Here is a 21,111-nt window from a genome sequence, read left to right on the forward strand (position 1 = left end):
ATGTAAGTATTTCCAACTACCTATAATACCCAGTGGTGACCTGGCCCAAGTAAATATGTTGAAGGATTCTAAGAAGAAGAAACAAAATTAAGAGCTGCCCATTCTCATACTTCCCCAAATACTCTTGGATTTCTCTTTCCAAAGGCAATGAGGCATTTTTGAAAATCTGTTGCCTTCCCATTGAAAACAAAACAATCTTCCTTCTCAAAAGATAATTTTCAGGTTTATGAGCTATCATCTCCCAACTCCATCAAAGACAGAAGTTCCAACATTCCTATCACACTACACTTCTGCTAGAGCAGGAGTTCCTAACTGTGACTATATGGATGGGTTTTAGGAAGTGCATGAACCTTCTGAAACTCCAAATGTTTTTAAATTTTGGGTGAATGAGCAGTTATGTGAAAAAAAGGTCCACAGTTGTCAATATATTCTTAAGAGGGTACAACAATCCAAAAAAAAAAAAAAAAAAAAGCATTTTTCTCATGTTAAAAATCTGGTCTGAACAGAAACATAGGGTACAGCCTCTGCATTAATTGAACAGGCATAAAAGGTTATTAAATAATGCAAATAAAAATGACTTTAGAAATAAGTCCCTTCATTTCATAAACAATAAAACTCATATTTGGAGTTAAAGGAGTATTCGAGGCCACAATGCTGGCCAGAAGGTAGAAGCCAAAGAAAAATGCTGACCCCTCGCTCCCAAGTCCATTCTTTCACACCCAGCTACCCACACAGGGCCAGACTAAAGGATATTAGTACTAGCCCACTACAGTCAACAATCCCACCTCGAATAAATATACCATCTCAAAATAAATCAAGTAATTCTTTAAATACTACTGGCTCATAAGATAGACAAACATTTTCTTTTTTACTACAATTACCTAAAAATACATATTGTTAGATACATTTTAGAACTTGGTTCCTTGCCAGCGGGCACAATCAACAACTTGTCAATCATCGGAAAGACAGACAGGAGTGCTTGACCCTACTGCAATCAATCAGAGAAGGGTATTCACTTGACCTGGAAGGAACAGGGACTGTTTAGGAAACAGAGGGCTTCAAGGAGGCACTTCACATTTCTTTCTTAGCCAATTACTCCAAAAGCCCACAATGCAAAGTAAATTAGCCGAGTGAATCTTTCAGTAACTGTTGAAACTGTTTAGAAATTTTTAGCAAAACCTCTTTTCAAAGTTTATTCTCATGTTTATTCACACTAAAGAACAGTAAGTGCAAAAACCAACAGAGATGATGCTCAGCGAAAAGAATTTTTATGGTAAGTAATTAAGTGAGAAAGCTGAAAAGGAATGTCTTATTTTGGTATTGGTTAGGATGGAGAGTAATCCAAAATTTGTTTTTAATTTTTTTTTAAATAATTAGAAAACTGAAAGTCTGTAAATAAGAATCCAAGAAACCCTTCACTCTCCTCCCCCACCCCCCTTTGACTTCTGAAATACAGTGTAACTTTCTACCATCTGTTATTTTAAAGCAGAAACAGCAATGAACATATGGGCTTTCTCTCTCAAGCAGCTGTAGTGTAGTTAAAGTTATAATAATTGTCTTTCTGTAAGATAAATTTACATTAAAAACCTGGCCAGTTAAAAACAAATGGCTCGGCCTCAGAGTCTTCCAGAATAAAATTAAGAAATTCAGTATCATCTATGACATATTACATTCACAGATTTGGAGGAAATCCTCTAACTCTTGTGCTTTTACATTTAAGGTTAAATAAATATAACTTGTTATGCCCAAATCAGTTCATAACTCATGTTTTTTATTTTTCTTGATCAAAATGGCAGGTGCATCACATGGGTTCGGGAAGTCATATATAAAAACCAGCAACTAAGTTATTGAAAGCAGATAATATAAATCTACTTGTGTGAATCACTCCAATCTAAATGCTCTTCTATGAGAAAAAAAATCACAATACATGTGGCACACAAACTTCCATCTCAAATCATTTATAATGACTTTAAGTAATCTGAAAGGAATTCATAGCATATTTTGATATACATATTATGAAAAACAGGAATTCTACTTACCTTTATCTGGGTGATTCAAAATCATGATTCTCTTATGAGCTGTTTTAATCCTAGCCTTGCCAGCAGATGGGCTGTAAAAAGAAATTAAAGTGCTTATAATAAATAGTGACAAATACAGATTATAAATTAATGGTTTATATGGGTTTCAAGAAACTAAAACTTAATGAGAATTTCACCATCTTGTGGACAAATACGAAATTACAGCTTTCCACTTAATTCTACTAACCATCAAAATAAATCAGTGATTCAATGTTACATGTGTTTTTCTTCAGTCCTTTGTAATGCCAGTCCTTATTCTCAATTTAAAAAACAATATACAGGTTAGGGGAGTCAGCATCTGCAGACAACACTGTAAGTTTGAAAACTTATGCTTCTAAATTATTTGGGGGGAAGGCAGTATATATGGTGTAGCAGAAAAGTATTTGGATTCCAGAGGTACACTGCTGGACTTTCCCCACGCCCCCACCCCCTGAGAAGGAGTCTTGCTCTGTCACCCAGGCTGAAAGTGCAGTTGCATGATCTCAGCTCACTGCAACCTCCACCTCCCGGGTTCAAGCAATTCTCCTGCCTCAGCCTCCCGAGTAGCAGAGATTACAGATGCGCACCACCCCACCCGGCTAATTTGTGTATTTTAGTAGAGATGGGGTTTCATCATGTTGTCCAGGCTGGTCTCCAACTCCTGACCTCGTGATCTGAGCAACTCGGCCTCCCAAAGTGCTAGGATTAAAGGTGTGAGCCACCACGCCTGGCCCACTGCTGGATTTTAATCCCAGCATTGATATTTAAGATTGGGTAAACTTGATCAAATTTTTATCCTCCTGGTGCTTCAGTTTCCTCACTGTAAAACAGGGCTAGAGCAACTACAAGGATTAAATGAATTAATGCCTACGAAGTGTTAAAACAGTACCTGGAATGTAGCAAGTGCTTCATTATAGTTATCTTTTATCTTTACAAAGGATCTCAAAACTCTTTATATCTCACAGTTGTTTAGCTTTGTGGAAAAAAACCCATGGGTAAAGCTTGGCTGTTAAAGCCTATGCAGTAAACAAACATTAAAGTAGATAATTAAATAATCCTAAAATTATTTGGGTAGAACCCAATTTATCCAGTATTGGAAATGTTGCTCATAAGTACATTTTCTAGGCAAGGAAAAAAATTAACACTAACAACAACAAAATCCTACTACTGCTACTTAATAGCTATACTATCTTGTTTAAGCTACTTAACTTTTCTGAGTCTCAAATGGGGATAATAATAGTTGACTTAAAGCACAGGGCAATTACTGTAAAGCTCAAAATAATTTAATTTGCATGGATGAACCACAACATAATAGTTAAAAGCATGTACAGATTCTACTATTCATTAGCTGTGAAAGTTTGTCTTGCTTAAACTCAGTTGCAATTTTCTCAAATGTAGCATACATGTAATAAAACCTACTACTTCCCAGGTTTATTTTAAAGATAAATTAGATAATATAAGTAAAAAGATTAATATAACCTAGCACACATGAAAGTAAAGGATGCTTATGAGAATGTATTAGGTATCTCCTGTGTTTGGAAAATAAAGTATGAATAACCTAATTTAACATTTCTTGGATGGCTCGCAGCATTGTCATTACCACCAATTAAACTCTCAAGGTCTGCAGATGTTTGCTTGTCCTCCTACTAAATAGACCTAGAATGTTATTTGTTTAAGTTCCATTTTGAATAGTGCCTCCCCCACGCTATCACTGGTCAATCCTTGATTCTGCTATTGTTCTAGTCTTTGGAAGTTCCTTGCTAGTTACTTGCTACCTCTAATCCGTGGGTAAGTGACAGATCACCAAGCACATTAAAATGCACTATGAACTGCTGAGTAAGCACATAACATAGTCTTCCATGAGTAAAATGAATTAAATATTTTCCTAGAAGGACTTAAGAGTATTCCTTTTGGCTGTTTACCTATGTCTTTCAGGCAGCATTCTAAACTTACTTTTTGGCTTGTGGGTATCTCCCAGATAGACAATTAAACATTGTCTGGTTAAAAGACTACTGAATTTTGAGAAACTAACTATTAAACATCATACCAGATGTATGAACACTATACTGTTTAACTGCCTATTAAGAAATAAAAAACATATTACATTGAAATATTACAGTTCAATATTTCGAGTTCTGTGGCTAATCTACATTTATCACCTCCTTTTTTTTTTTTGCTACACAGGCGCTCTGTAGCATGTTTTGCCTTTATTACTCATGTTTTCTAGCTGTTCTGTATGTATTTGGCATGTCGTGTTATGTAGATTCTAAATAACTTTAGGGCTGAAGCTATGACTTGTTTCTTTCTTTTTTTTTTTTTTTTTTTTTTTTTGAGACAGAGTCTCACTCTGTCGCCCAGGCTGGAGTGCAGTGGCGCGATCTCGGCTCACTGCAAGCTCTGCCTTCCGGGTTCACGCCATTCTCCTGCCTCAGTCTCCCGAGCAGCTGGGACTACAAGCGCCCGCCACCGCGCCTGGCTAATTTTTTGTATTTTTAGTAGAGACGGGGTTTCACCGTGGTCTCGATCTCCTGACCTTGTGATCCACCCGCCTTGGCCTCCCAATGTGCTGGGATTACAGGCGTGAGCCACCGCGCCCGGCTGATTTGTTTCTTAAAACAGAATTTAGGATTGCATATAATGCAGATGCTTATTAATGCATTTGACATCACCCTCCAAAAATGACTATAAAAGGTAAACTCCTTAAAAGAACAAATACTCCATATTAGTAAATACTAATATTATAAAAGATTACTATGCAAGTAATTTTACAGCAAAAAAGGGGGAGCTTTAAAAACGTCATTTCATAAAGCTCATCACCACGTGGCCCTCTAAATAATGAAGATCAAAGTTCAGTAAAACCCAAATTTCACATACACAACACACACATACACACATATATATGTCTCTGTCAAATTTCCTTGATAATCAAGTACAATGCTATGAAAATCAGTCCACATGGTTTTGTACATAAAATTCCATAAACTATTATGCATACTGAGGTACACCAACCACTGAACTAAAGTAAACACAAGGAAGGAAAGTTCATATGCTGGCCGGGCGCGGTGGCTCAGGCCTGTAATCCCAGCACTTTGGGAGGCCGAGACGGGCGGATCACGAGGTCAGGAGATCGAGACCATCCTGGCTAACACTGTGAAACCCCGTCTCTACTAAAAATACAAAAACTAGCCGGGCGAGGTGGCGGGCGCCTGTAGTCCCAGCCACTCGGGAGGCTGAGGCAGGAGAATGGCGTAAACCCGGGAGGAGGAGCTTGCAGTGAGCTGAGATCCGGCCACTGCACTCCAGTTCGGGCGACAGAGCGAGACTCCGCCTCAAAAAAAAAAAAAAAAAAAAAAAAAACAAAGTTCATATGCACAAGTATGGCATTCAAAACACTCTGCCTTTAAGATAATAATGATCAGACTCCTAATGGTGAGCTCTGGAAATGAGACCTATTCTGCTTTGCTGGCAGTGTTTATTTCCTTTTAGTCATTATTATATTAAGTCTCTTGGACCTTAATACATTTTAATATTAATACATGCTTGCTGCTGTAAAGATTAAACAACATGAGAGACACCTAGTTTTTTTTAGTATAAAAATTAGATGTAGCTATGATGATATACCTCCAGTATACACAACTTCACTATGAAGCTGAAAATTTAACTTTAAATATGATGTTACCCAGACCAGAGATTTCAAACGGTTCCCTAGAATGCACCTGGCTGGCAGTGGGGCTATGTGCAGTGGTGTTCTTGGACCTTGTGGCAAATGGAGCAGTTTTGGTTTTGTCTTTTTTTTTTTCTCACTACTGAGCTTTTGAGCAACATATAGTGATATGGTTTGGCTCTGTCTCCACCCAAATCTCATCTTGAATTATAACTCCGATAATCTCTGCATGTCATGGGAGGGGAACCGGTGGGAGGTAACCGAATGACAGCAGCTGGTTTTTCCTGTGCTGTTCTCATGATAGTGACTAAGTCACATGAGATCTGATGATTTTATAAAGGGCAATTCCCCTGCACATGCTCTCTTGCCTGCTGCCACTATGTAAGATATGCCTTTGCTTCTCCTTGCCTTCTGCCATAACTGAGGCCTCCCCAGCTATGTGGAACTGTGAGTCTATTAAACCTCTTTTTCCTTATAAATTACGCAGTCTTGGGTATTTCTTCATAGCAGTGTGAGAATGGACTAATATAGTTTATATAAACAGAGTTCCACAAAAGTTTTTAGAAAGCTTAGAAATCATAAATGTGCTGGGCGTGGTGGCTTACGCCTGTAATCCCAGCACTTTGGGAGGCCGAGGCGGGTGGATCACAAGGTCAGGAGATGGAGACCATCCTGCTAACATGGTGAAACCCTGTCTCTACTAAAAATACAAAAAATTAGCTGGGCGCGGTGGCCGGCGCCTGTAGTCCCAGCTACTTGGGAGGCTGAGGCAGGAGAATGGCGGGAACTCGGGAGACGGAGCTTGCAGTGAGCGGACATCATGCCACTGCACTCCAGCCTGGGCGACAGAGCAAGACTCCGTCTCGGAAAAAAAAACAAACATAAATGTGCATCATTTCAGACAATACACAATGTTGTTGATAGGTTCTTAAAAACTGTGATTTTAAGCAAAATAATGTATGGCAGGTCCCTGAATAATGTCATTTCCTTCAACATCCATCCTTTATAACATTGATGAAAAAAAAATTGGTTTCATTATAGTCATTTTAAGTTGCAGTTTACAAGAACCCATGGGTGATATTAAGTGAGGACTTACTATACCAGGTATAAAAACAATTTTCCTGGGCAGCTTTGTAAAATAATTCAGGCTTTTTGTTATAGACATCAGTTATAGTGCAGGACACTACTCTCTTGCAAGGAAAAACATAAGGCAAAGACTCAAGTATGTATTTCAATAAACAATTCTCATTATATGTAATATGTCAGAATGTACAGAATCATCTAGTACACACAGAGCATTTTGAAAATAGGTTATCCAAAGGATCGGCTCCGTTTCACCTTCATCTGCCTGTTATAGAGTCTACATAGCTGAGAATCAAGGATCACAGAAAATGGAACCATAGCAATATACTCACATCTTAAATCATCTTGTCATAATCAACATTGCCTAACTGAAAAGAAAGGGCTAGATGAAAGCAGGTAAGTTTTATTTACCTTTCCACTTAATGTGTTAGGGGGCAAATGTCTAGCTTCTGCATTCATGACAGCCATGGAAAGAAACAGGAGCTAAATTTTTTTCAGCACCTGATATTTGGTAGGTACTATATACAAAGGTATCATCATATCATTCTTACATTGTTCCAACAAGGCAGAATATTATTAATCTCAATTCAAAAATTAAGAAGTCAAAGTATAGAAGCGCTAAAAACAAAACAAAACAAAAATGCTTGACCAAGATCATACAGGACAATGCCTAAGCGACAGAATCAGGGGAAGAATCTGCTTTGCTTGGCTGACATTTATTGAGTAGTTAGTAAGTACCATGTGTTGCAGACACATGTTCACTGTGGCACTATTTACAATAGCAAAGATAAGGAATCAGGCTAAATGCCCATCAGTGGTAGACAGGATAAAGAAAATGTGGTACATATTCACCATGGAATACTATGCAGCCACAAAAAATAATGAGATCATGGGCTCTGCAGGAACATGGGTGAACTGGAGGCCATTATCCTCAGCAAACTAATGCAGACACAGAAAACCAAGTATCACATGTTCTCACTTATATGTGGGAGCTAAATGGTAAGAGGGGAAAAAGACACTGAGGCTTACCTGAGGGTGGAGGGTAAGAGGTGAGAGAGGAGCAGAAAAAATAACTATTGGGTACTAGGCTTAGTACTCGGGTGACAAAATAATCTATACAACAAACCCGTGACACGAGTTTATCTTTATAATAAACCTGCACATGTAACCCTGAACCTAAAAGTTTAAAAAAGAAAAAAACAAACTTCCAAAAAAAGAAGTTCACATATATTATATAATTTAATCTTCACGGCAACCTCATGCAGTTAAAACTAACCTATTATCTCTATTTTTCAGATAATGAAACTGGGGTCACCCATTTAGCAGGTGGTAAACTGGTATTTGCACCCAGATCTACTTGATATCACCAGAGTCTGTGCTCTTAATCACCGAATCTTCCAAGTGAATTTTATACAGCTTTCAGTTCTATGGGATAAAACTTTATAAACATATCTTAAGAGAATGTAAAAATATAGGCAATTCCTGTCTGTCCTAACAACATAAGTGCCCTGCATAATATTAAAGGATATCCTCAAAAACCTTTGTACTTGGTTTTATAAAGTGTTTCATACTCAGATTTCAAGATCATTAACAGGGTATTTTGGGAGGCCAATAAAAGTTCAGGAAAAATAACAATGCCATTCTGAATGATCTGAAGCAAGAAATAGTTGGCAGTATAGCTAACTTCCTAATCTAACTTTCATGCTTAAAATGATTTTCTATTTTCTATCGTCTGATAAGGAGAGATCTCATCTCTTCTTAGATAATAAAATATAATAAAAAATAATAAAATGTTTTGGCTTTTTAAAAAAATCTTTAAATTTTAAAAAATTTACAAGATATCAAAAATGTTTTGTCAATATAGGACTTTATTATCTAATTTGCTTAATTGTGTTGATTATATCATCAGAAGATTTGTTGTACATGACATACTGTAACCAATTCCCACAAAAACTTGAGAGTAGGCTCTAAGGGAATATATGGTAAACGAATGAATATCGTAGGGGAAAATATTCTTCACATTAAATGTTAAATGATATCACACAGCAATCATATATCATTAATTTTCTCTCATATTGTCCAAAGTTAGACAATAAAAGGATACTAAGGTGAAACAAGCACAATAAATATGCTTGATGTCACAATGCAGAAGCAGAAAAGAACTATGAAACATATCCTGCATTATAATTTTAAAAAACGATACATATCAAATTATAAAACTGAGTCCAGAGAGAATGTCACAAAAAGGGATATTTTGATTAACTGAAACATTAGTATTCAATTATAGATCCTTGTTAAAGAATAAAGGTACTTCACAACTTTGCCTGTTTTTTTGTTTTGTTTTGTTTTTTAGGGAGCGGGATACTTTTATATTTGAGGCTTTAAAATGTAAAAATTTGGTACTTTTTCCTCTGCCGCCTACTCATAATTTTAAATGTTAAGTATAACCTTATTGTAACGTTTTCTCTTTTTTAAAGATAAGCTTGGCCACAGAACAAAACAATACTTATGCTGCACACCTACCTTACACCTAAAATAAGACCAGCTTCTCGCCTACTCATTTTCTGCTCAAATCCTCCTTTATAGTAGAATGAAAAGCTCTGTATAGGAAAGAAAGAGCAAGAAATCATTAGTTCCACGTATGAGGTGGCATGACCTCAATCTCATCGTGTAGCTGCAGTGAGAGTAATGCATTTTACTAGAAGTCAACTCAAAATTATGGGCGGGGCGGGGGGGGGGGAGCACCAAACAAAGAAACTTCTCAAGAAATTTTGACCAATAGGAAGTCTTAAAAAATGTTAACTTTTTTTCACTTTAAAACAAATTAATTTTTCTACACCAAGATACAACAGGAAGAACAAGAGATTGGTAGAAGCAAAATGCTTGAACTTTTTCTAAGCTCTGTAGTACTTTTCTCATTGGATAACCTTGATTAAGTCATTTATGTTGATATGGCAGACATTGTTTAGCCTTTTACACCAGCCAACAGAGAATGGGGAGGAACTGATGAAGTGGGGAGTATGTCACACGAGCAGACAGGCAAGCCAAGAGAGGCTGGGAAGCTGGACTGAAAGGTTTCAATGCTCCTGGAGAGGTGTGAACAAGGAGAAGAGGAGGATTCAAGATGTAATGGGAACCAGATTGTGAACGGCCTTGTAAACAATGGAAGGAATTTAGAATTTTAAGTGGGAGAAGAAGCCAGAGCACTGGAGTAACAATCTAACTTCGATTTAATCTAACTGCCATGTAGACAATAGAAAGGTGCAAGCAGCAGACCAGTTCAGAAAACATAACAATAATCCAGACAACATATGATGATGGTATGAACTAAGGTGGTAGCAGAGCAGGTGATAAAAATGGTTAGATTCTGGATGCATACTGAAAACAGAACTAACATCTGCTTGATGGATTGAATTTGGGATATGAGTAAAAGAAAAATTAAGAATGATGTTGAGGACACCGTTATGTGTTCACCAGATCCCGCATCAGGAGTGAAGGACTTACTCCCCAGACACTGGGGCTGTGGCTGGCTGATAGCTCCCAGCTGTCAGACACTTTAGGAATTGCTTTGCCTAAAGGAAGTCAAGCTCATCCCACTTTGCAGGGCAGCCTGTATCTACTAACTGGTTGACATGGGATGGAAACATTGTAGTTCTCTAGGGTTCAGTCCTTGGACTTCTTATATATACTCACTTCCTGGGTAACGTCATTTAATCCTATTACCCCTTGCCCCAACTTGGGATAACTGCAATTGTCATCCTTGCTTAGAGGTTATTGTGAGATTGGCTTGAGGCTTTTGGTAGGACTGCACTGAAGCCTAACTTACCCTTCCCTTTCTTTCTGGAGTTGTTTATGCTAAGAGTACTCTTTAATAAAGGTATGGCTTGCTAATCTTTATCTCACTCTGCTTTCAAGAGAACCCAAGCTGTGCAAATGACTTCAAGGTTTCTGGCCTAAACTGTCAAATTGCCATTTAATGACTTAGGAAAGGCAGCTGTTTATTTGTTGTGAATAATAGACATGAGGAGAATGATTTCAGATATATTAAGTTTGAAATGTCTTAAATATCCAAGTGGAGAAGGTGTGACTTAACATCAGACTTAACATTTGTGAGTCATTAGTGGACAGACAGCATTTTAAAGCCATGAGACTGAATGAGATCGTTTAAAAATTAGAAGTCCAAGGAGTGTTCCCTAAAGACTGCTACACTTAGTGATATAGAAACGGAGAGGAATCTTTAACAGAGGCTGAGAAGGCCTAGCAGTAAAGGAGGAAGATAACTACAAGTCAACAGTGAGGAAACTAAAAATGGTTTCAAAGTTTCTGATAGGTAAGGAAAAAGGAGAGCCAAGAACTGACTTCTGGATTTAGCAAAGAGGACATCAAAAACTGAGAGGAGCTGCAGACAGTGAGATGAGCGTACGATTAGTGTGTTTTAAGACCGAATGGGAAGAGAGGAATGGAGACAGCAAGTAAAGACTATTTTCAGTAGCGCTAAACAGAGAAACAGGATGTACAAACTCAGCTTTTAGGAGGAAACATACACATATATGATTACAGGCATATATCTGTCTAAGCATGAAATCATTTCCTTACAAAAGTAGGGAAAAATAGGTATGCTTACATGAAATAAAATCTGAAAGCATATAAATAACTTTAAACTTATTTTTAGCTGGTGGGATTATAATTTTTTTTCTTTTTTTCAACTTCTAAATTTTCAACAATGAGCACGTGCTATTTATACAATTAAAGAAAAAGAATACTAAAAGAAACCAAGGAAATGACTAGAGCTTTAAAAATGGGTTGTAGGGAGTCAGATCTGGTCGTTTATATAAGCTATACTCTTTGAACAGCTTGCTATAAATTTCTACTCGGTAATAAATAATTGCTGGCAATTAATTCATTCAATAAACACTTCAGCAACTGCTGCGTACCAGGCACTTTTCAAATGAGAATCAAGGTCTGTCCTTCATCACACAGATGCTAATCTATCAATGAATCAATATTGTGAGAATATAATGTACTATCCAAGTTTCAAGTAATTTATAATCAGTAAAAAGACAAATAGTACCCCACCCCGACACAAGTTTTGAGGAGAGGAAGGATAACAAATTGGGTTAAGTACACATACTAACCTGAACAAATTTTATATCTTTCTAAACATACACAGAGAGTATGTACATATATAAAGAGAGAAATAGAGAGAAATACAGATACAGATACAAAGGGAAAGAAGTAAGGCGGCCAATTGTGGTGCCTCACTCCTGTAATCCCAGCACTTTGGGAGGCCAAGGTGGGCGGACCACCTCAGGTCAGGAGTTAGAGACTAGCCTGGCCAACACGGTGAAACCTTGCCTCTACTAAAGATACAAAAATTAGCTGGGTGTGGTGGTGCACGCCTGTAATCCCAGCTATTCTGGAGGCTGAGGCAGGAGAATTGCTTGAACCTGGGAGGGCAGTGAGCTGCGAGTGCACCACTGCACTCCAGCCTGGGCAACAGAGACAGTCTGTCTCAAAAAACGAGGGACTTAGAGGAATAGGGGCTGGTTTTAAGGTTTCCTTCAGGAAACCAAAATTTGTCCTTGATGCATACCTTACTCCCTAAATTAAAGGTAATTAGTTCATTTAGTCATAACAAAATAGAAGTATCACCAAATATTTGTTCTTACTTTTGTTTTTAAATCATGCCTCAACTAATACATAGAGTAATTATTCAGGAAAAAAATATTTCAATGAGTCTTTATTTACCTTAGGGAGCTCTAAAATTTGGAGCCAGCATAATAAAAAAGATAAATTTATCATGTTTCATTAACTGTCATTCCCACTATAGTCACAAAGCTCATTAACCTTAAAAGCAGGTATTGGTATCTGAGCAATTTTTTCACTTTCAGTTTTGCCCAGGTAGACATAGAGTTTCAGAAAAGGCTACCTAAAATCTAGTGTCAGGAAGAAGTTCATATGAACACTGATTTTATTACGAGTAAGTCAATCTGTATATACATATAATCAACACAACCCTTCCAAAAGAACTAGACCATTTTAAGAACAGAGACTTAACATTTGGGGCTGTGTGCAGAAAAGTATACAAAGAGAAAACAAAAAATTGCTATGTTACTCACTACTAAAATACATTCAGCCCTCAGTATCTGTGGGTGACTGGTTCCAGGACCACTCATACTAAAATCAGCACATACTCAGGCACCACGGTCAGCCCTACAGAAACCACAGATACAAAAACTTGGCCTCAGTGTAGGTGGGTTTTACATCCCATGAATACTACATTTTTGATCTACATTTCATTGCAGATGTGGAGGGCTCATTGAGTTTATTTTTTAAAATCATGATTAAGTGGACCTGTGCAGTTCAAACCCAGGTTGTTCAAGGGTCAACTGTATTTACACATTTCTTCAGAGAAAATCGTGCTTCCTAAACTTCTAGAAATTTTAGGTCTTTTTTTTGGGGGGGGGGGGGGGGGGGCGGAGTCTCGCTCTGTCGCCCGGACTGGAGTGCAGTGGCCGGATCTCAGCTCACTGCAAGCTCCGCCTCCTGGGTTTACGCCATTCTCCTGCCTCAGCCTCCCTAATAGCTGGGACTACAGGCGCCCGCCACCTCGCCCGGCTAGTTTTTGTATTTTTAGTAGAGACGGGGTTTCACCGTGTTAGCCAGGATGGTCTCGATCTCCTGACCTCGTGATCCGCCCGTCTCGGCCTCCCAAAGTGCTGGGATTACAGGCTTGAGCCACCGCGCCCGGCCATAGGTCTTATAATATATAACTTTAAATAGAACAAAACTGTCATCACAGTATTTTAATCTATTGTTATGTCTGAATTAATATCTATGCATGAGCAAGCACAAAATTGTAACTCTGTACTCCTCTTCACTAATAAAACTGAAAGGTCCTTTTAAGCTTGAAAAGAATATACCCATATTGCATTATATTAGGACTTACAGATATAAGCCACTGCAGAACCACTTTCTGACAATGCTGTGGTAGGTCAAAGAAAATGTTTAGATCCAAAAAATGAGATTACTATAAGGAACAAGTATACCATCAAATAGATGGAGCAAATCGTCCTTTTTTTCTAAAAACAGAAACACATCGTGGACCTTACAAATGATTATTTTGTACTATCCCATTCATAAAATATTGTATATATAAACAAGAAAAATCAAAATCATTTTCCTTCTAAAATTAGAACTACATGCTGTAGTGCCATGTTAGATTATTTTGTGTCTCCTTTACTAAGTTAAACCAAAGTCTTCATTAGCTAATTCATTCATTCAATAGCTTGAAACACAAAAGTCCTCCAGGCAACTAGAGAAGAACTGGATCATCCCACAGTTTTAAAAGAATACATTTATCATAAGCTATAAACTTTATTATATACAATAATCTATTTGATATATAAAGCTAACGAAGGATGATTTTAATTAGTATATTTTTCCATAAATTTCACTTGACCATAAAACAAAATAAATGCAATTTAGAAAATAATATTCAAATAAAATATTCAAATAAAAGGACAGATTCACAAATAGAAAATTAAAAGCCTCAAAAACAAAGATGAAGGATGGGTTTTCTCCCCAGAAAAAAATTTAAGGGTAATTAGCCATTGGCTGAGTCAACAATATATATTAATACATTAATTTAAAAATCAAGCAAAAGGGCACTGGTTCAAAAGAGCAGACTGAATCATAAAGTTATTTTGCTTTCCAAAGTGCCTTTGAAATGAGAAAAGACAGTGTACATTTTAAAACACCCTTAATAGGCCTGGAAAACAAGAAATGGGATAAAGAGCAAACCAGAAAGTTTAAAGAAATCCTAGGTAAAATTTGCATGTACAGAAAAATCCCAGCAGCCTCAAACACCAGAGAAAAGAAGAAACCCTTTTCAGAAAACAAGAACACTAAATTCAGAGTCAACAACAATAAAAAATCAGCGTAACTTATTAAACCAGAACAATATAAACAGATCATTCCTACTCTACTAATATAGAGCCTAAGACGCCAGGCACCTGTCACTTTTGCCCTTAGGCTGAGAAAGAGAACCACATGCCTCTTTCTCTGATATGCATCTTATTCTGGGTGGTAGGTACTAAAAGAACCAAAGATGCATACCAGCAGATCCCATTTCAGAACCCAGAAGTGTAGGGAGGTGAGAAGCTATGCCAAGGAGTAAAATGTACGCAGTGCTCAACCTCTCCTGGACTCTCCAGGTACCTGCCTCTAGTCTCCTTGCTCTGAAAGACATGCCTGTTAACAAACCCACCTATGTTATTTACAGCCCACGGTCAACACTCTCATTCCATTAAGTTGTTGAGGCAACCCTACCAAACTGCTGAAGAAAAGTTAAGAACATTACTTCTATTAGTCAATTTAGTCATCATAAATGTAAATCACCAACCAAGGATCTTTGGACATTTGAGCAAATCCAATATCATGGAGGGGAAAAAAAGAACCAATATGAACACCTAACAATTGGCTTTAGGAAAAGGAGATAAATTAGGAAGCAGAAGAGAATTTGGCCAAATTCTAATTAATGGCTTTAGAAATATTCAAAAGGATACCACATAATTAAAAAATAGTTTGCTAGAAAGAAGAAAGAATTCTTGGAAGTTAGAAAATTACTAATGTTGGCCGAGTGCAGTGGCTCACGCCTATAATCCCAGCAATTTGGGAGGTTGAGGTGGGTGGATCACTTAAGGTCAGAAGCTCGAGACCAGTCTGGCCAACATGGTGAAACTCCGTCTCCACTAAAAATACAAAAATTAGCTGGGCATAGTGGCGAGTGCCTGTGATCCCAACTACTCGGGAAGCTGAGGTAGGAAAATCACTTGAACTCAGGAGGCAGAAGTTGCAGTGGGCTAAGATTGCGCCACTGCACTACAGACCGGGCCCTGTCTCCAAAAAAAAAAAAAAAATTACCGATGTTAAGAATTCAGTGGATAGACTGAATAACAGAATGGACATTGCTAAAGGTCAACCTGGTGATCTGGAAAATAAGCTGTGAAAACATTGTAGAATGAAGAGCAAGAAAGATAAGGAGATGGAAAATAAGAGATAAATTGGTAAGAGACATACAGGATAGACATCTTTTTATCAGGTCCAACATCTTTCTGTTCGGAGTTCCAGAAGCCGAGAAGAGAGACAATGAAAGGAAGAAACAATAAAAGAAAAAAATGTAAGAAAATCTTACAGAACTAAAGACCATTTTCAAATAAGTTAGGGCTAAGAATTCTTGCGAAATTCCAGATCATCAGTAAGAAAGAGAAAATCCTACAAACTTTCAGAGCAAAAAAAAAGCCACCACCACCAAAACCTAAAACCCAAAACCCAAACAACAAAAACCAAAACAACAGGTTGTCTACAATGGAATAAGAATAATAAGACCACCAAAAAATCTAGCTGTGAGTATGCAGGAATGCAGGAGTGCAGGCACTGAGGCTTAGTCTCAGCAGAGATTTCTATACTTCTCTAATGTTGGCTCCACCAAATTTCAAGGAGCTAGCAGCTGATAATTAACAGTGAGAACAAAAGAAACAAACTGTTTAACAAAGCAGAAAAAACATTTATCATCCATGTGTTCCATATAAAAAACTTATTCTACGCACTATTTCAGCAAAATTTTAAAAAAGTGTGAAAAAGAGAAAGGTAAGATTGAAAAACAACATGTTAAAGCTTAGAGAAAAAAAAAATAAAGTTTAAAAAACCAATGAAAAGAGACCCCCATTGAAACTTGAGCCCTGGACAATCTCCTTTGAACGACAGAGACTTAAGTGACACCCAATTACAGTTCCTGTCTTTTTAGTAACCCTATTTGGTTCAATAATTAATAATATTTACAAAATCAAAACACTATATATACTGTGTTTATGAGGTGTGACATTGGGATTCATTAGTACCAAGAGAAAGTAGGCACATACTTCATTTCTCAGTTTCCTTGGAATGATTACTATTTTTTAAATTGTTTAAAAATACTTGCATCTTTACTGAGGTAAAAATATAATAATGATTATGATAAAGATATTCTAAGATGTTTTACTGTAAACTCTAAGAGTAGCACTTTGTGAAAAAGAAGCCAGATTTATTGAAAGCTAGGTTTCTTACCTTGAGGCCCACAAGGAGGGAAAGGGGGGTACACATCATTTCCCTTTAAGAAATGCAGGTACCAGGCTCAGACTCTTTATATTAAATAGGACAAATAAGATTCCTCTGAGAAGATGAGGGAGCAGGTCATGTAAGCCACTGAAGAAAGAGTTTACATGAGCGTATCCCTTATAATCTCCTGAATTACCCTGCCTTATCTGTGAGCCTCTACCAAGCACTGAAGATTTTCTCATTTTCTTGCTCTCTCTTCCTTTACAGTGTTAAATAATGTAGTTCTGCAAAGCTTGGTAATTTTCTATTTACGGTGTACTGAAGATCACCATAACAGAAAAGAAACAATTTCTGAAATTCTCTCCATTTATTATTTATAAACATATGGAAAGATATAAATAGAATTCATTTAAAGAACTATGTTACTGTGTCCATTGCTACTACTCTATTTCAAGCCATCATCATCTATCACCTGGACTATCTCAATACCTGCTTACTGGTTTCACAGCTTCTACTCTGACCCTAGGTAGCAAGTAGAGTGATAACCTAAAATGCAAATCACATTGCCTCCTTGCTCAAACCCTTCCAAGGGCTTTCTATCATGCTTAAGGTAAAATTTGAAGTTTTTTTTCATTGTCTATTAGGCCCTAAGGGATCTGGGCCCAAGCTACCACTTTTTCCTTCAAACACTCCTTTGGAGATACTCTTGCTGCTAGGCTCATATGCACCTCAGGACCTTTGCAGTGATCCGACCACCCAGGAAGCTCTCACACCAGAGGCTCGTATGGCCTGCTCCCTTATCTTCTTGGAGAAACCTTACCTGGCCTATCTAATGTAAAGATTCCTCACTGCTGTTACTCTTTAGCCTCTTACCCTGATTTAGTTTTCTCAAAAGCACTCAACACTTCTAGGTATTATGTATCTTACTTCATTTTTCTTTTCTTTTTTTTTTTTTACTGTGTCTCTCCACTAACATGTAAGCTCCTAGGGCAATGTCTTTGGTCCATAACTATATTCCACTGTCTATGATAATGTAGTATGTAGTAGGTGCTCAAAGAATATTTACTGAATACCTACCAATATTTTAGCTGAATAAAATAAAAATAGGAAAACAGAAAATACACCTATGTTCCCCTCTCATCACAGACATGCATTTACAGGACAGTAAAATCACTTGCTGTTTTTTTGAATCTAAGTTTAATTATTTGTCAGTACGTCATCCTTTGGTGCTGTCATTGTTCATGGCTAAGCCTCGCAAGCCTGTAACGCCTTTGCTAAAAGAAACAATTCATTTTTTGTGACCTATACCATAATATAAATGTAAGATGCTATACATAAACATTGAAAATTTCTAGTTTTATGATCATGAACTAGAACTTGATAAATTTAATAGTTGTGATAATGGTATTAACATGACATTCTGTCCTCCAATAAATTATAAATTTGGAAAAAACTAGTCTTTCTGGTAAGTTTTGAAATATTTATTGAAAAAACATATATAAAATAGGTAGTTTAGTAGTTTCACATTTAGTAGTATTATATCAACTTTGACATAACTTACTTTCCCTGTTTAATTAGTATTCATTTGTTTAAGAAACATTTAGTGAGTCCTCATCCCTGTGCCAGGAACTTAGAAAAGCTGATGATCAACTTGGTTTGCAGCAATTTGAGAGTCTCAAATCTCAACCAAGTTGATCTATCCCAGATCTGCTTCTTCCCTGAAGCCAACGTTGACACTGCAGGGCCTCAGTGACTTTTCTTTATATTGTCTTCAGTGGTTGCAAACTACAATCCATACTGTTGCTTTTATGGATACACACTGTCATTCATTTTTTCACTTATATTCAGCTCCCCAGAGTAGCTATAATGCTGGTGCAAAAATGTATAATAAGTTCTACAGGATTTCACGGTTGGAATCTCATAGTTTTATGTTTGAGATGGCCAGGCATGATGTTGTAAAGGGACTAGTTTCAAATTTCAAGATGGCATCAACTCTTGAGTAAGATTCATCAGGACAAGAACCATGTCTTCTTTGTTCATCAGCTATTCCAAGCTGCTGGCACAGGGATGGGGACTCAATAAATGTTTATTGAATAAATGAACAGTAACTAAATGGAGAAAACAATTACATCAAAGTTGACGTAATACTACTAAACAGATTATAATAATTAGATGTCAAAACCAGGAATAAAGTTAGATATAAAAATAATGTGACCAAGAAATTAAAAGAAACTGAGCCAGTAAATTAGACAAACTCACCAATGATATAGTGAAGGAAATAAACTTCTACAAATGTTGGAAAATCCAAGACCATTCTAAGTTAACTCAAATATGTCACACGAACAAAAATCAAAATGAGTTTTCTAACTAAAGCCACGTTTAACTTACAGGAGTTGAAATCTTCTTTGCAGTTTTCGTGATAACTTGTTCTAGAGGTTTCCAGATCCGAAATGCATAGCGACCTAAATAGTAAAAGGAATAAAAGCAAACATATTTTCTATAATCAAAATCAATCAACACCTTCAAAGTGCTCGCCACAGTATTTACTGATAGTTTACATACGTCATTTCAATAAGTATTTCAAAACTTACCAGAAAGATGGTCGATTTTTTTCATATTTTTAATTTATTGGAGGGCAGAATTTCATGTTAATACCATTATCATAGCCGTTAAATTTATCAAGTTCTGGTTTATGATCATAAAACTAGAAATTTTCAATGTTTATGTATAATATCTTACATTTATATGATGGTATATATCACAAAAAATAACATCCTAGTATTCTTTCTACAACAAACTGTAAAGTCCTATTATGTATAAAAGATACTTAAAATACTAAAATGATTAACTGTATTGCTTTTTATGATAATCACTTTGAAATATATAGAAAACAAATTATATTTATGATCTATACTGCACAGAAATGGTTTTAATGGAATTATCTCTAAAGTAAAAAAGCAATTACATATGAAATATTTACCAAGGATGTTGATTATCAATTTTTCTCACTGAGGATGGCTACTCTCTCCAAAAACTTATTTTTAGTTCTTTCCTTAGTTAGGAATCTTAATAATCAAAACTCCCCTGAGTTTTAACAACTAAAAGTCAATAGTAAAACAGGTTCTAAATTATTTTCAGGGCATATTATCTAGCTAATTTATCTTTTGTACCCCAATCAGATTGTCTTCTACCAGTATCTCTTTCTCCAAAAGTCTTGCTAGAAAATCAGTATATGACACTACATGCTTTAATTCAACTTCTAACCATAAGTCTATTTGCAAATCAAGAGTTCTACTGCAAAAATTCAACTACCTAGACCTTTTAGAAAACTTTACCTGCCTATGTATAATGTTATTTCTGTGCAAACATGTTACAGTGAAAGATAGGATGCCAGAAATGGGAAAATGTGAAGATAAAAAGCTCTTGAGATAAAGGAGAACATTAAATAAAGTGAAATTACATGAGGCTGATTCCCTAACTTGCCTGTATCTCTTATCACATAGATGTCATCTTCCATTTGATTTTATAATAGTATGAAATGTAGCTTTTATATTACCTCAAAAGTCTTCAAAACCACAGTGATTGACTTCTAATTTCAGTTAAAAAGCATTTGAATGCTTCAAGAAGTGACATCTGGAGGTTTACTCTAACTAGAAGACCTAGTGCTAACAAATCTAAGTGTACTTTCTCCTAAATTCTACTATTTGGTTGTATTTGGCTCTGGAAGAGATCTTGCTGTTATTTAATATAATATTCTAGTCAGTAATATGAGGTTGCGAATAGTGTGGTCCATACAGAATACACACACCAATTCTTGTCATTTTACAAAGATGATACTGGAAAAATATATCTTTAATTTCAAATCAAAATCTTACATTTGAATTCATAACTATGCCTACTCTAATTAATACTAAAATTCTTTTATGCTTAGGGGCAAGTTTGCCAGAATTCTGTTTGAGACCTGATATTCTTCTCATGAAACCTCAGAAATTCATTAAGTTATATAACTGAGACATAAGACCCTGACGACAAAAACACCAAGAGAATCTGAACCACTGATCAAGATTTCAAAGTTCTGATTGTTGAAGTGTTTCATCACTCCCAAGATAAAAGATTAAAATAGTGTTTTAAATGATAATTATGAGAAATTAAATGCCATACAAAACAAGACCCTCTTATTTCTCATTTTTCTATTAGATCTTAGTAAAC

The 21,111-nt window shown here is 36.4% G+C and overlaps 1 protein-coding gene across 1 annotated transcript in view; it reads right to left on the reverse strand.

Moving 5' to 3' along the window:
* Positions 1-21,111, reverse strand: part of DNAJC15 (DnaJ heat shock protein family (Hsp40) member C15) — an 87,115-nt gene that overhangs the window by 22,366 nt on the left and 43,638 nt on the right. Inside the window, exons 3-5 of the mRNA XM_010368067.2 lie at positions 19,291-19,364; positions 9,328-9,404; positions 2,040-2,110 (exon numbers count right to left, since the gene is read on the reverse strand). Coding sequence (XP_010366369.1) covers positions 2,040-2,110; positions 9,328-9,404; positions 19,291-19,364 — 222 coding nt within the window. The remainder of the gene's footprint in view (positions 1-2,039; positions 2,111-9,327; positions 9,405-19,290; positions 19,365-21,111) is intronic.

This window comes from Rhinopithecus roxellana, chromosome 18, assembly GCF_007565055.1.
Source record: "Rhinopithecus roxellana isolate Shanxi Qingling chromosome 18, ASM756505v1, whole genome shotgun sequence".
Taxonomy (NCBI): domain Eukaryota; kingdom Metazoa; phylum Chordata; class Mammalia; order Primates; family Cercopithecidae; genus Rhinopithecus; species Rhinopithecus roxellana.